Source organism: Somniosus microcephalus, chromosome 21 (genome assembly GCF_052327205.1).
Source record: "Somniosus microcephalus isolate GS21.2 chromosome 21, FLI_Smic_1.0, whole genome shotgun sequence".
Taxonomy (NCBI): Eukaryota; Metazoa; Chordata; class Chondrichthyes; order Squaliformes; family Somniosidae; genus Somniosus; species Somniosus microcephalus.
The window spans coordinates 67,159,265-67,176,162 of NC_141007.1; the positions used below are offsets into that span (position 1 = coordinate 67,159,265).

Below are 16,898 nucleotides of genomic sequence, written 5' to 3' on the forward strand. Positions count from 1 at the left end.
CAGACATTTGAACTACAAGGGAGTCGAGGGGTGTGGGGAGAGAGCGGGAAAGTGGAGCTGAGGCCAAGATTGGATCAGCCATGATCTTACTGAATGGCGGAGCAGGCTCGAGGGGCCGATTGGCCGACTCCTGCTCCTGTTTCTTATGTTCTTATGTTCTTATTGATTGTCATTTTCCAAAATTACATAGATTCTAGAACGGTTCCCACGGATTGGAAGGTTGCAAATGTAACCCCACTATTTAAGAAAGGAGGGAGAGAGAAATTTTGGATTTCCAGCATCTGCAGTATCTTGCTATCAAACTACAGACCAGTTAGACTGACATCAGTGGTAGAGAAAATGCTAGAATCTATTATTAAGGACGTGGTAACAGGGCATTGAAAATAATAATAGGATTGGGCAGAGTCAACACAGATTTATGAAAGGGAAATCATGTTTGACAAATCTGTTAAAGTTTTTTGAGGTTGTAACTAGCAGAATAGATAAGGGAGAACCAGTGGTGTATTTGGATTTTCAGAAGGCATTCGATAAGGTGCCACAAAAGAAGGTTATTACACAAAATTAGGGCTCATGGGATGGGGGTAATATACTAGCATGGATTGAAGATTGGTTAACGGACAGAAAACAGAGAGTAGGAATAAACAGGTCATTTTCGGGTTGGCAGGCTGTAACTAGTGGGGTACCGCAAGGATCAGTGCTTGGGCCTCAGCTATTCACAATGATTTGGATGAAGGGACCAAATGTAATATATTCAAGTTTGCTGATGATACAAAGCTGGGTGGGAATGTAAGTTGTGAGGAGGATGCAAAGAGGCTTCAAGGGGATATAAACAGGCTAAGTGAGTGGGCAAGAACATGGCAAATGGAATATAATGTGGAGAAATGTGAAGTTATCCACTTTGGTAGGAAAAGCAGAGTATTTTTTAAATGGAGAGAGATTGGGAAATATTGGTGTTCAGAGGGACCTGGGTGCCCTTGTACACGAATTACTGAAAGTTAACATGCAGGTACAGCAAGCAATGAGGAAAGCAAATGGTATGTTAGCCTTTATTACAAGAGGATTTGAGTATAAGAGTAAAGATGTCTAACTGCAATTATATAGGGCCCTGGTGAGAGAAAACCTGGAGTATTGTGTACAATTATGGTCTCCTTACCGAAGAAAAGATATACTTGCCATAGACTAGGCCTTTATTCTGTAGAGTTTAGAAGAATGAGAGGTGATCTCATTGAAACATACAAAACTCTTACAGGGCTTGACAGGGTAGATGCAGGGAGAATGTTTCCCCTGGCTGGGGAGTCTAGAACCAGGGGTCACAGTCTCAGAATAAGGGGTCAGCCACTTAGGACTGAGATGAGGAGAAATTTCTTCACTCAAGAGGGTGGTGAATCTTTGGAATTCTCTACCCCAGAGGGCTGTGGAGGCTCAGTCGTTGAGTATATTCAAGACAGAGATCCAGAACTAGCCGTGCCTCTAGCCAAGCTGTTCCAATACAGCTAGAACACTGGCATCTATCCGACAATATGGAAAAATGCCCAGGTATGACCTGTCCACAAAAAGCAAACCAAATCCAATCTGGCCAATTACTGTCCCATCAGTCTACTCTCAATCATCAGCAAAGAGATAGAAGGTGTCATCAACAGTGCCATCAAGCGGCACTTACTCACCAATAGCCTGCTCACGGATACCCAGTTTGGGTTCTGCCAAGACCACTCAGCTCCCGACCTCATCATAGCCTTGGTCCAAATATGGACAAAGGAGCTTAATTCCAGAGGTGAGGCGAGAGTGACTGCCCTTGACATCAAGGCAGCATTTGACCGAGTGTGGCATCAAGGAGCCCTAGTAAAACTGAAGTCAATGGGAATCAGGGGGAAAATACTCCACTGGCTAGCACAAAGGAGGATGGTTGTGATGGTTGAAGGTCAATCATCACAGCCCCAGGAGTTCCTCAGGGCAGTGTCCTAGGCCCAACCATCTTCAGCTGCTTCATCAGACCTTCCCTCCAACATAAGGTCAGAAATGGGGATGTTCGCTGATGACTGCACAGTGTTCAGCGCCATTCATAACTCCTCAGATAACAAAACAGTCCATGCCCGCATGTAACAAGACCTGGACGACGTTCAGGCTTGGGCTGATAAGTGATAGGTAACATTTGCGCCACAGAAGTGTCAGGTAATGACTATCTCCAACAAGCGAGAGTCTAACCACCGCCCCTCGACATCGGGGAGGCAGTGGCGTAGTGGTTATGTCACTAAACTAGTAAGCCAGAGGCTCAGTCAAATGCTCTGAGGAGATGGGTTCAAATCCCACCACGGCAGCTGGTGGAATTTAAATTCAATTCAATTTAATTCTGGAATTAAATGTTAGTCTTAGTAATGGCGACCATGATACCATTGTCGATTGTTGCAAAAACCCATCTGGTTCACTAATGTCCTTTAGGGAAGGAAATCTGCCATCCTTACCTGGTCTGGCCTACATGTGACTCCAGACCCACAGCAATGTAGTTGACTCTTAATGCCCTCTGAAATGGCCTAGCAAGCCACTCAGTTGTAAACAACCGCTACGAAAAACAGTAAGAATAAAATCGGACGGACCACCCGGCATCAACCTCGGCACCGGAAACGACAACGACAACGGCAAACCCAGCCCTGTCGACCCTGCAAAGTCCTCCTTACCAACATCGGGGGGCTTGTGACAAAATTGGGAGAGCTGTCCCACAGACTAGTCAAGCAACAGCCTGACATAGTCATAATTACCGAATCATACCTTACAACCAATGTCCCAGACACCACCATCACCATCCCTGGGTATGTCCTGTCCCACCGGCAGGACAGATCCACCAGAGGTGGTGGCACCGTGGTATACAGTCGGGAGGGAGTAGCCCTGGGAGTCCTCAACATTGACTCAGGACCCCATGAAGTCTCATGGCATCAAGTCAAACATGGGCAAGGAAACCTCCTGCTAATTACCACCTACCGCCCTCCCTCAGCTGATGAATCAGTACTCCTTCATGTTGAACACCAATTGGAAGAAGCACTGAGAGTAGCAAGGGCACAAAGTGTCCTCTGGGTGGGGGACTTCAATGTCCATCACCAAGAGTGGCTCGGTAGCACCACTACTGACCGAGCTGGCCGAGTCCTAAAGGACATAGCTGCCAGACTGGGTCTGCGACAGGTGGTGAGGGAACCAACAAGAGGGAAAAACCTACTTGATCTCGCCCTCACCAATCTACCTGTTGCAGATGCATCTGTCCATGACAGCATTGGTGGAAGTGACCACCGCACAGTCCTTGTGGAGACTAAGTCCTGTCTTCATGTTGAGGATACCCTCCACCGTGTTGTGTGGCACTACCACCGTGCTAAATGGGACAGATTTCAAACAGATCTGGCAACTCAAAACTGGGCAACCATGAGGCGCTGTGGGCCATCAGCAGCAGCAGAATTGTATTCAACCACAAACTGTAACCTCATGGCCCGGCATATCCCTCACTCTACCATTACCATCAAGCCGGGAGATCAACCCTGGTTTAACAAAGAGTGCAGGAGAGCATGCCGGGAACAGCACCAGGCATACCGAAAAATGAGGTGTCAACCTGATGAGGCTACAACACAGGACTACTTGCATGCCAAACAACGGAAGCAACATGCGATAGACAGAGCTAAGTGATCTCACAACCATCGGATCAAATCAAAGCTCTGCAGTCCTGCCACATCCAGTCGGGAGTGATGGTGGACAATTAAACAGTTAGTTAACAGGAGGAGGAGGCTCCAAAAATATCCCCATCCTCAATGATGGTGGAGCCCAGCACGTGAGTGCAAAAGACAAGGCTGAAGCATTTGCAACTATCTTCAGCCAGAAGTGCCGAGTGGATGATCCATCTCGGCCTCCTTCTGAGGTCCCCAGCATCACAGATGCCAGTCTTCAGCCCATTCAATTCACTCCACGTGATGTCAAGAAACGGCTGAAGACACTGGATACTGCAAAGGCTATGGGCCCTGACAACATTCCGGCAATAGTACTGAAGACTTGTGCTCCAGAACTAGCTGCGCCCCTTGCCAAGCTGTTCCAGTACAGCTACAACACTGGCATCCACCCGGCAATGTGGAAAATTGCCCAAGTATGTCCTGTCTACAAAAAGCAGGACAAATCCGACCCGGCCAATTATTGTCCCATCAGTCTACTCTCAATCATCAGCAAAGTGATGGAAGGTATCGTCGACAGTGCTATCAAGCGGCACTTACTCAGCAATAACCTGCTAACTGACGCCCAGTTTGGGTTCCGCCAGGGCCACTCAGCTCCTGGCCTCATTACAGCCTTGGTCCAAACATGGACAAAAGAGCTGAACTCAAGAGGTGAGGTGAGAGTGGCTGCCCTTGACATCAAGGCAGCATTTGATCAAGTGTGGCATCAAGGAGCCCTAGCAAAACTGAAGTCAATGGGAATCAAGGGGAAAACTCTCCATTGGTTGGAATCATACCTAGCACAAAGGAAGTTGGCTGTGGTTGTTGGAGGTCATTCATCTCAATCACATGACATCACTGCAGGAGTTCCTCTGGGCAGTGTCCTAGGCCCAACCATCTTCAGCTGTTTCATCAATGACCTTCCCTCCATCATAAGGTCAGAAGTGGGGATGTTCGCTGATGATTGCACCATTCAAGACTCGTCAGATACTGACGCAGTCCGTGTCCATATGCAGCAAGACCTGGACAACATTCAGACTTGGGCTGACAAGTGGCAAGTAACATTCGCACCACACAAGTGCCAGGCAATGACCATCTCCAACAAGCGAGACTCTAACCATCTCCCCTTGACATTCAATGGCATTACCATCGCTGAATCCCCCACTATCAACATCCTGGGGGTTACCATTGATCAGAAACTGAACTGGACCAGCCATATAAATACTGTGGCTACAAGAGCAGGCCAGAGGCTGGGAATTCTGTGGCGAGTGTCTCACCTCCTGACTCCCGAAAGCCTTTCCACCATCTACAAGGCACAAGTCAGGAGTGTGATGGAATACTCTCCACTTGCCTGGATGAGTGCAGCTCCAACAACACTCAAGAAGCTCGACACCATTCAGGATAAAGCAGCCCGCTTGATTGGCACTCCATCCACCACCTTCAACATTCACTCCCTCCACCACCGGCGCACTGTGGCTGCAGTGTGTACCATCTACAAGATGCACTGCAGCAACTCGCCAAAGCTCCTTCAACAGCACCTTCCAAACCGGCGACCTCTACCAATTAGAAGGACAAGGGCAGCAGACGCATGGGAACATCACCAACTACAAGTTCCCCTCCAAGCCACACACCATCCTGACTTGGACCTGTATCGCCGTTCCTTCACTGTCGCTGGGCCAAAATCCTGGAACTCCCTTCCTAACAGCATTGTGGGTGTACCTACACCATATGGACTGCAGCAGTTCAAGAAGGCGGCTCACCACCATCTTCTCAAGGGCAATTAGGGATGGGCACTAAATGCAGGCCTAGCCAGCGACGCCCACATCCCATCAATGAATTAAAAAAAAATTCAACGGCATTACCATCACCGAATGGGAGATGATCTCATTGAAACATACAAGATTCTGAGGCGGATTGACAGGGTAGATGCTGAGAGGATGTTTCCCCTGGCTGGAGAGTCTAGAACTAGGGGGGCATAGTCTCAGGATAAGGGATCGGCCATTTAAGACTGAGATGAGGAGGAATTTCTTCACTCAGAGGGATGTGAATCTTTGGAATTCTCTGACCCAAACAGCCGTGGATGCTGAGTCATTGAGTATATTCAAGACAGAGATCAATAGATTTTTGAATATTAAGGGAATCAAGGGATATGGGGATAGTGCAGGAAAGTGGAGATGAGGTAGAAGATCAACCATGAATGGCGGAGCAGGCTCGAGACCATCCAGGACAAAGCAGCCCGCTTGATTGGCACCCCATCCACCACCTTCAACATTCACTCCCTCCACCACTGGCATACCGTGGCTGCAGTGTGTACCATCTACAAGATGCACTGCAGCAACTCACCAAGGCTTCTTCGGCAGCACCTCCCAAACCCACGACCTCTTCCACCTGGAAGGACAAGGACAGCAGGCACATGGGAACACCACCTCCAAGTTCCCCTCCAAGTCACACACCATCCTGACTTGGAAGTATATCGCCGATCCTTCATTGTCGTTGGGTCAAAATCCTGGAACTCCCTACTGGAAATCCCAGCAGTGTGGGAGTACCATCACCACACGGTCTGCAGCGGTTCAAGAAGGCAGCTCACCACCACCTTCTCAAGGGCAATTTGGGATGGGCAATAAATGCTGGCCCACATCCCAATAATGAATTAAAAAAATAGATTTTTGGATATTAAAGGGAATCAAGGGATATGGGGATAGTGCAGGAAAGTGGGGTTGAGGTAGAAGATCAGCCATGATCTTAATGAATGGCGGAGCAGGCTCGAGGGTCCAAATGGCCGACTCCTGCTCCTAATTTCTATGTTCTTATGTAATAGTAGTCTTCAAAAGGGAATTGGATAAAAACTTGAAGGAGATAAAATTGTCGGGATATGGGGAAATATCAGGGAGTGGGAATAACTGGATTGCTCTTAGAAAGAGCTGGTGCAGACTCAGTGGGCCGAACGGCCTCCTTCTGTCTTGTACTATTGTATGATTCTATGGTGCCTCAGATTAATGTCTCAAACTTTTCTGCAGCGGGAAACACCTTGCATGAGTGACCTCCTGCAAACACCGATTCCGTCCCTGGGGACTCTCTCCCCGAAGGTCTGAAATACAGTATTACCTACTCAAAAGTAAATACTATGATCATTGTGTAAAACATTTATTAGTACACAGCGACAGAAATGACATGCAAGGAAGTGGACAAATCCTGAAAAATGCAGAGTTCTGATTATCTTGCAGGCCCCCTGTTATCTACTTGAGGTTCCCCTTCAACAAGTTTCAAAACCGACGTAGCATTCTACGGCAGCACAACAGCAACTCCAGATTTATACGAAGCACTGCAGTATCTGTGCACCTCCATGAAATGTCATATTGGAGAATTTCTAGTAGGGGCAAAAGTGGAAGAAGAATCAAAGCGTTCCATCAACTACCAAGGAATTCAGTGATGGACTGATCCGAGGAGCTGTGCAGAACCTTTAACAGAGTCAACAGGCATGAGCCCATCTACTAACAAAAATCTGATGACGTGGGCTCCCCCCGTCACAACAAGAATCAGAAGATCTGTTTAGGTTCTGTCAGAGAGGCACCTTGCCACACTTGTCAACAAAACAGCAAGAATTTATTTTCTTTCTACCCGAAAAATGGAGGCCTCCTTTAAAAACAAAAAAGGTATTTAATCATTCCTTTGAGGCGTTTTTGAACAAAAAATTAAAACCAGTAAAGACTATAATTTTCCAGTTTATTTCCCAGTGTTATAATGTGGAACAGCGGAACACAGTGTTCAAAATTGTGAAGAAAGGCATTGTTACTTGTTACAGCCCTCCCCCAAAAAATGTATTTTATAAAAGAAAAAAGATCCTTTCTCAAAGGATTAAGAAGCACAACTTGACAGGGCTGCCAGCACTTGATGGCAGATGGAAACACCCCTGGAATGTAGTTGCTACACACTGTGATACCAACATACCAGCATGCGACAATTAATAATGCTGGAGTCCACACAGAAAAACTCAACTGACAAAAAATATGTGCAAGGAAAACTTTCACAGCTCTTCAGTTTTTACTGAAATGAATACAAAGCACAGATCTGACTGTTTATGTCACGCTGGTGTTGCAGTGGAAGTATGAGCACATGGGTGTAAGTTGTGTCCTAAAATGGATCTAATTTATCAATTACAGTAAACTCTTTCTTATCCGGCACCTACGGGACCAGGATGGTGCCGGTTGATGAAAAATTCTGGATAACAGAGAGGTATGCCTACCAAGGCAATTTTTAACACAAACAAAAATAAAAACCACTGACTAACTCGGCCACCGCGGGAGACTCAGACTCGGCAAAACGAGTGCTGGATGGATTCGGCAAGATTACCGGTTATCTATTTTGCCGGTTATTAAAGTATTTCGGATGATTAAGTGCCATTTAAACAAGAGTTTACTGTATATATATTCTGCTGTTTGCCCACTCGGTATCTCACTGGTCTGTCGTAACCACGAGACTTGATGTGGAATGTCACGTTATCAAGGACCAACATATTCACTTCCATCCCACCTGACTCTGCAACAACAACTTGCATTTATATAGCACCTTTAACGTAGTAAAACATCCCAAGGCGTTTCACAGGAGCGTTATCAAACAAAATGACACCAAGCCACATAGGGAGATATTAGGCCAGGTAACACCAAACGCTTGGTCAAAGAGGTAGGTTTTAAGGAGCGTCTGAAAGGAGAGAGAGGTAGAGAGGTGGAGAGGTTTAGGGAGGGAATTCTAGAGCTTAGGCAGGTGAAGGTATGGCCGCCAATGGTGAGGCGAATGTAGTACAACCAGCTCCATCATCCCAGCACAAGCTCAGACTTCACCTCAGTCGGATCCAGACTCCAGACCTCACCATCACCTCTTCTAAACCTGGACTTCACCGCAACCACTGTCTCTTCCCAGCCAGGAGGCATCAAGCAAGGCAGCCAGAGATAAACTGCATCCACCCCTCCCAATATGAACGCAGAGGGAAGCCCCATTATTGGTATCACCAGAAAATTTCAGGATTATTTTTTGTAACATTTACTGAGCCTGGAGATAATGACAATGATTAAAAATAAACTATTAAAAGAAAGAAAGACTTGCATTTATATCTAGCGCCTTTAACCACATCAGGACGCCCCAAAGCGCTTTACAGCCAATGAAGTACTTTTTGAAGTATAGTCACTGTTGTAATGTAGGAAACGTGGCAGCCAATTTGTGCACAGCAAGCTCCCACAAACAGCAATGTGATAATGACCAGATAATCAGTTTGAGAGATGTTGGTTGAGAGATAACTATTGGCTAGGACACTGGGGATAACTCCCCTGCTCTTCTTCGAATAGTGCCATGCAATGTTTTACGTCCACCTGAGAGGGTAAGCGGAGTACGGTTTAACGTCTCATCCAAAAGATGGCACCTCGGACAGTGCAGCACTCCCTCAGTACAGCACTGGAGCCTGGATTGTGTGCTGGAGTGGGACTTGAACCCACAGTGTTCTGACTCAGAGGCGAGAATGCTACCAACTGAGCCATGGCTGACAAACTGCTGCTCTATTGAGATGATACAAGTACTAGGCTTCACTTTAGACTCAGTTTTGGGGATCTGAACTTTGCTTCCCGCCTCTGCACTTTACCAGTGCTTCCTGGTACCTGGCCATCACTGGCCTTGCACACCATCCCTACAGTCTCCGCACTTGGCTCCTCTCGTGTGAAAGTGAGTGACATGAATCAGTCATTCATGAAAGAAAGACTTATGAAATAATACTGAGCGGCCTGCAGGTGGCACTGTCCAGGGAGAGTATAAACACTCGGGCACGGGCCCAGCTTGCGCAGGACATTCTTAACAGGAACTAGTGAAGGACACAACTAGACCTCCATGTTGTAAAACAGTTGATTAAAGCTTTGTTTAACGCTTAGACCAAGTGCCTAGTAGTTTTCTTACGTCAGTGAGTGGAGATAGTCGTCTGGAGGCTGGCTGAAATGGAGTGGGAGGCTGGATTGAAGGGGCTTATAGCACAGGTCCAGAACATACATTAAAAAAAAATCAATCCGCCTTTCCATGCTCCCGAGGAGAAACAAGAGCACGTCGCCTATTTTCGGGGAGCCAGATGTCCATTGTGAGAGGAAGCGTAGAGCAACTGAGTAACATAAAGGGATAGGAGAGAGAAAAGGTGTGAGAGGCGTACAGATTGGGAGATCCAGAAAGCGTAATAGAGAAACATAGAAAGAGCAATTCTGTGAGAGGCATACAGAGAGGGAGAAACAGTTGATGAGACACCGTGTAGGTAAGATTTACAGAACAGAAGGAGAGAAAGAAAATAAGAGTCAAAGACAAACCGAAATATAGAGACGAGACACAAGGTGTAAGAAAGTCAGACAGGAAGGGCGGGGGGGAAAGAGAGGCAGACAATCCAAGTGGAAGACAGACAAAAGATTAAAGTGGGAAACAAGCAGTGAAGGAGAGGGGAGAGAGAGAGGGAGAATTTTTTGTTTTATTCTCATTGGGGACTTGAACACATAATCTAGGCTGACATTTCAATGCAGTACTGATGGAATGCTGCACTGTCGAAGGTGTCTTCATTTGGATGAAATATTCAACCAAGGCCCCATTCACCTGCTCAGGTGGAAATAAAAGATTCCATGGCGCTATTCAAAGGGGAATTCTTCAAGTGTCCTGGTCAACTTTCCCTTAAACAACACTGCCCACAAAAACAAATTATCTGGCTGTTGCATTTGTCAACAGAAAACAGCAGCTACACGTTAAAAAACAAAATTCATCGCTTCTGTTCCCGCTCCTGCACCTTTACCTCTCAAGTCCCCTTGGCCCCCTCCTATTTCTCATCTACATGCTGCCCCTTGGTGACATCATCCGAAAACACGTTGGTTTCCACATGTACACTGACGGCCCCCAGCTCCACCTCACCACCACCTCTCTCAGCCCCTCCACTGCCTCTGATTGGTCGGACATCTAGTTCTGGATGAGCAGAAATTTCCTCCAATTAAATATTGGGAAGGCCAAAGCCATCGTCACAAACTCCGTTCCTTAGCCACCGACTCCATCGCACTCTGGCCATTGTCTGAGGCTGAACCGGACTGTTTGCAACCTCGTCGTCCTATTTGACCCTGAGCAGAACCTCCGACCTCATATCCTCTCCATCACCAAGACTGCCTACTTCCACCTCAGTAATATCATCGGTCTCCGCCCCGCCTATGCTTTCATCTGGTAGTGAAAGCTTCATCCATTTCTTTGCCACCTCCAGACTCGACGATTCCAACGCTCTCTTGGCCAACCTCCCACCTTGCACCCTCTCTGTAAACTTCAGCTCATCCAAAACTCGGCTGCCCGTGTCCTAACTCGCACCAAGTCCCGTTCACCCATCACCCCTGTGCTCGCTAACCTGTATTGTCTCCCGGTCCAGCAACACCTTGATTTTAAAATTCTCATCATTGTCTTCAAATCCCTCCATGGCCTCGTATCTCTGTAACCTCCTTCAGCCCTACACCCCTTCGAGATTTCTGCGCTCCTCCAATTCTGGCCTCTAGCACATCCTCGATTTTCATCTCTCCACCACTGACGGCCGTGCCTTCAGCTGCCTAGGCCCTAGGCTCTGGAATTCCCTCCCTTAACTTCTCTCCTCCTTTAAGTTGCTCCTAAAACCAACCTCTTTCCTGTCCTAATATCACTTTACGTGGCTCAGTGTCAAATTCCTCTGGTGACGCTTCTGTGAAGCATCTTGGGATGTTTTTACTATGTTAAAGGCCTATACAAATGCAAGTTGTTGTTGCTATTACAAAGCACAGTGAGGTGCGAGAAGCCACTACATAATTACAAGCTATCTCTTCTGCCACACGCCATAACTCAATATCAAAATACCAAAGAGAAGGTATTAAAATAATATAATTGGACATGCATTCTAAATGCTACCATTTTGAAGGTTGACCTAAAAATACAGAGAAGGTAGTAAGATTTGTCATTCATCCTTTGAAAATAACTATTTTCTCTCCCAACTCAACATTACAGGCCAATTAACCCCCAAAAGGTGTCCAAAAGTCTTTCAAAGGCAACGGAGACCAGATAATTATGGATTTTAAATGGGTTAACACCTCCAACAAAATAGCAGACAGGCAAATGTCACATGAACACTTTAGGTGTCTATCTGCTACTATCGCCAATAGTTATTGCTAACCCCACTTTTGCCGGGAAATTGGTTTCTGTGTCACGCTGTGGCTCAGTTGGTAGCACCCTCGCCTCGGAGTCAGAATGTTGTGGGTTCAAGTCCCTCTCCAGAGACTGGAGCACAAAAATCTAGGCTGACACTCCCAGTGCAGTGCTGAGGGAGTGCTGCACTGTCGGAGGTGCCGTCTTTCGGATGAGACGTTAAACCGAAGCCCCGTCTGCTCTCTCAGGTGGACATAAAAGATCCCAAGGCTCTATTTCAAAGAAGAGCAGGGGAAATTTCCCCGGTGTCCTGGCCAATATTTATCCCTCAATCAACATCACTAAAAAAAACATTATCTGGTCATTACCACATTGCTGTTTGTGGAACCTTGCTGTGCACAAATTGGCTGCCGTGTTTCCTACATTACAACAGTGACTACACTTCAAAAAGTACTTAATTTGCTGTAAAGCGCTTTGAGAGGTGCTATATAAATGCAAGTCTTTCTTTCTAAAATAAGAAACAAGTGGTGATAAAAGGGAGCTTTTCTCTGGAAATTGCTAAATCTGTATTTCTTGGTAGTATTACCCATAATTGTGCAATGTTATGGGCAATTTCCAAAGTGGCTGACATCACCAAATGGACAGTGATACAGTAGCTCCACTAAAGGACAAAAATCCAAAATGTACCAAAGCATACCACTTATTCACACTGCCCAATTGCTTAAAGTAGAAATGTGCATCCATCTATATTAACATAAAACGCTGGAAATACTCAGCAGGTCAGGCAGCATCTGTGGAGAGAGAAACAGAGTTAACGTTTCAGGTCGATGACCCTTCATCAGAACACGTATTAGGGAGAGTGTTTTGATGAAAGCTCACCCACCTGAACCAACAACAACTCTATTCCTCTCTCCACAGATTCTGCCTGATCTGCTGAGCATTTCCAGGGTTTTTTTTTCAGATTTCCAGCATCCACAGTATTTTGCTTTTATATTATTAACATGTTTGTCTGTGACTGCAATGTTATATAGTTGCTATATTTATTAGTGTTCAATGTTACTGATTGATCTGTGATATTACATGGAGCAAGCAAATTCTAATGTTAGTCCATGCTACACATGTAACAACATGAGCCAAAGAGAACATTGGGAAAAATGATGTTGATCTGTTTTCAGGCACCATAATACTCCCAGCTCTCTCCCCCACTCCCAATTTAAACCATCACCCACACCCCCCCCCCCCCAGCCATTTCACTCAGTCAGCCAACCCGCTGCTTCCTTCAGGTGAGACGTTAAACCGAGGCCCCGTCTGCTCTCTCAGGTGGACGGAAAAGATCCCATGGCACTATTTCGAAGAAGAGCAGGGGAATTCTCCCTGGTGTCCTGGCCAATAATTATCCCTCAATCAACATCACTAAAACAGATTATCTGGTCATTATCACATTGCTGTTTGTGCGCAAATTGGTTGCCGCATTTCCTACATTACAACAGTGACTACACTTCAAAAAGTACTTCATTGGCTGCAAAAGCGCTTTGGGAGGTCCTGAGGTTGTGAAAGGCGCTATATAAATGCAAGTCTTTCTTTCTTTCTCCACTCTCCCTAAACAAGTGCTCCACTCCATCCTGCTGAGGCACTCCCGGAGTGCTCCAGTTATCACTCTTTCCTACCTTCTGCCAGACAGCAATGGCAGTGTCGGCCTTTCATTCCATGCCTTGGGCTTTTTATTAGACACTTTAAATGGAAACTGTCTGGAGCTCATTCCTGAGACCGAAGCGAATAATATCCAGGTTGATTGAATCGGTGAAGTCCATTTGAAAGTGGGACCTGAAGTCGTTCAGGGCAAGACCTGATACTGACCAATAATATTGTCTATCGGAGGATTCCCTTGGGCTTATAGGGTCACATTTTGTCAAATCCTAACACAGCACACAGTATGTATAGTATAGACTCTGCGACAGTGCGTGAAATATTTAATAATGAATTGTAAAACATTGCAGAACAATTTTGAGGAAGGTGGATTAGAAGGAGCACCATTGCCAAGTTTGTGTGACTTTCATACAATTAAAAATCCAGTTTAGCATTTATGCAACTGTGACGCACATTCATTTTTGTGTAACTATCGCATATTATGAGCACAGATTTGTTTATGCAACTGCAGTACAGGAGCAGCACAAATGTCTTCATTTATTTACCTGTGGAGAGGAGCACACTGTCTTTATTTATGTACCTTTTCGGCTTTTTAATTTGTATGTGAACACTATCCAGTAGTATATAATTACATTTTTAAATAGGTACTCTAAAAGCTTGCTTTAAATATGGCACGAAATGGGAAAATAATGAGCCCTGAAATAAAGCCACATTTACCACGAATTAGATTTCAGTTGACACATTGCTATGCTGTTGTTTTCATATAAAATCTCTCTCTCTGTTATTTGCAGCATTAGGTAGTTTGATCAAGCATCGAGTCAGGAAAGCGTAAACCTGACCCCCTCCTTTACACTCTGTAAGCCACACCAGCAGCTCTAAAGCTGAAATCCTTATCCGTTAAAAAGTGCAATGTGACGTTGCTGCTGTTGGGTCGGGGGTGATGTAATCGCTTTATCTGAGAATGTCACTGCTTCCTACCAACTGATCAGGTGCAGTGTTGCTGGCCCACTGTCTGCCCCCCCCCGCCCCACAAACCCCAATCTGTGTCTGCCGAATAACACTGCCATTGCACGAAAATAAGGCAGCATGATTTAGGAGACGGTGCCATGTTGATTGTGGGGTTAAGACAAATAAAAAATCTGGGCCGATATTGGGTGAGAATGAAAGGAGAAAAATTACTCGCTTTCAGTGCAAAAGGATGAAACGGAGGTGCTTGCAAATCAATGACTGCAAATCAATGCTCAGCAAACTGACGGAGCTCTCCAAACAACAGATGATGTTATTTCCCCCCTGAACCCCCCAGTGACAAATGCAGCCTCCAGTTGCTCCTTCCACATGCGTACTCGCCAGCACGGAGGCTGCTGCTTGTTTTTAATGTGTTTTTTTTTAAGGTGCCGGGGATAAGGATGTGTCTTATTTCATGCGGTTTGATGCGGGCGGTCACTTGGGAAAAGCTGCCTTGCACCTTGTGACCAAGAGCGGCTTTACCGCCACATTTCCACACCAAATCACAGCGGTATTCTGCTGCACTCAATCCATTAAAAAAAAACACCAACTGATCTGTTTTTTCAGAGATGCGAGGATCCAACGCGTTTAGATCTGCATCGCGATGCCGCACAATTCATTCCCATCACATCACACACAACCCAACAGATCTGCTGCTACAAATAGAGAGGGGGAGAGAGAGAAGGGGAAAGAGGACATGGAGAGAGGACATGAGGAGAGAGATGGGGAGAGAGAGAAGGGGCGAGAGAAGGGGAGAGAGAGAGAAAGAGACAGGGCGAGAGAGAGAGAGAGGACATGAGGAGAGAAGGGGAGAGAGGACATGAGGAGAGAGAAGGGGAGAGAGAGAAGGGGAAAGAGAAGGGGAAAGAGGGCATGGAAAGAGAGAAGGGGAAAGAGAAAAAGACGGCGAGAGAGAGAGAGGACATGAGGAGAGAAGGGGAGAGAGAGAAGGGGAGAGAGGACATGAGGTGAGAGAGAAGGGAGAGAGGACATGAGGAGAGAGAAGGGGAGAGGACATGAGGAGAGCGAGAAGGGGAGAGAGGACATGAGGAGAGAAGGGGAAAGGGCATAAGGAGAGCGATGAGAGAGAGGAGAGGATAGAGAAGGGGAATAACGCTCGGCAGCGACAGGGTTAAGCTGCTGCAAGCGGCGACAGGTACCCGAGCTCAGTGGATGGAGAGGAGGAGACACTGGGTTTAAGACAGCTCGGTTCTTATTTTTTGTTAACATTGCACCGCAAATATAAAAGATTTCCATTCTGTTAGAGAAAAAAAATCACATCAATCGCAAATCGAGAGAGAGAGAGAATGTCCTTGTTGCTGTATTACTCACCCGGGTCGAAATGAGAACTGAAAGCCAGGCTGGGATTGCAGAGTCCTGAGCAGAGGACCAGCCAGACAAGCCTCAGATGCACGCACGTCCTCATCGTTATTGTTTTTTTTAAATAAATAAAGTCTTGTCCGGAAATAAATAACTTTAAAAAAATTAATAAATTCTGCCAGCAAATGGTTACATTGAAATAAACTCCGCACCAGCCCTGGGTTCTTTTTTTTTGTGCAAAGATGCCGGTGGAGTGGAGTTGGAGGGTGTTTTTTTTTGGGGGGGGGGGTTGGTTTTAAGGCTCTTGCCTCCCTCCGCCTGGCAGCGCGGATGTGCTGCACTCACCCATGGAGCGCTGGGCTGGCGCTGCAGACACAGCGGGGCCGGAGCCGGGGCTGCGAGTCTGGCTCAGCTCCGCGAGCCCGCCGCCACACCGCGCCATCTTCCTGCCAACGGGGGCGCGCACTGAGGGGGGGGGGGGGGGTGGAGAGACGCGCGTGCACGCACAGGCCTGGCGCGGGAGCGCGCGCCTCCCTTTCTCCAATGCACCTGCTCAGGTGTAAACAACAACACCCCACAGGGCAGCAGCTGCCGCATAGCCACACGGTGCAAAGATTTATTTTTCAAAAAATTAATAATGCAAAAAATGGTATTTAAAAAATCTTGCTTTTTTTTAATGTGTGTGTGTGTTGCACTGTCAGAGGTGCCGCCTCATGGATGAGACATTTAAACCGAGACCCCGTCTACTCTCTCAGGTAGACGGAAAAGATCCCACGGCCACTATTTCGAAGAAGAGCAGGGGAGTTATTCCCCGGTGTCCCTGGGCCAATATTTATCCCTCAACCAACATCGCTAAAAACAGATTATCTGGTCATTATCACATTGTGGGAGCTTGCTGTGCGCAAATTGGCTGCCGCGTTTCCCACATTACAACAGTGACTCCACTTCAAAAGTACTTCATTGGCTGCAAAGCGCTTTGAGACGTCTGGTGGTCGTGAAAGGCACTTTAGAAATGCAAGTCTTTCTTTCTACTTTCTATGTGTGTGAGCTGTGGCTCAGTGGGCAGCACTCTCCCGCCGCACCCGGGTGTCCCTG

General features: G+C 46.6%; 1 protein-coding gene across 4 annotated transcripts in view; it reads right to left on the reverse strand.

The window, feature by feature from the left end:
- Window positions 1-16,012, reverse strand: part of aatkb (apoptosis-associated tyrosine kinase b) — a 451,450-nt gene extending 435,438 nt beyond the window's left edge. For 2 of the 4 annotated variants that reach the window (XM_085963822.1, XM_085963821.1), the window contains exon 1: window positions 15,816-16,009. In XM_085963822.1, coding sequence (XP_085819948.1) covers window positions 15,816-15,909 — 94 coding nt within the window. In that variant the 5' untranslated portion in view covers window positions 15,910-16,009. Of the gene's footprint in view, window positions 1-15,815 lie in introns of all 4 variants that reach the window. The other 2 variants (XR_015073152.1, XM_085963825.1) reach the window with 2 other exon arrangements.
- Window positions 16,013-16,898: the final 886 nt, after the last annotated feature.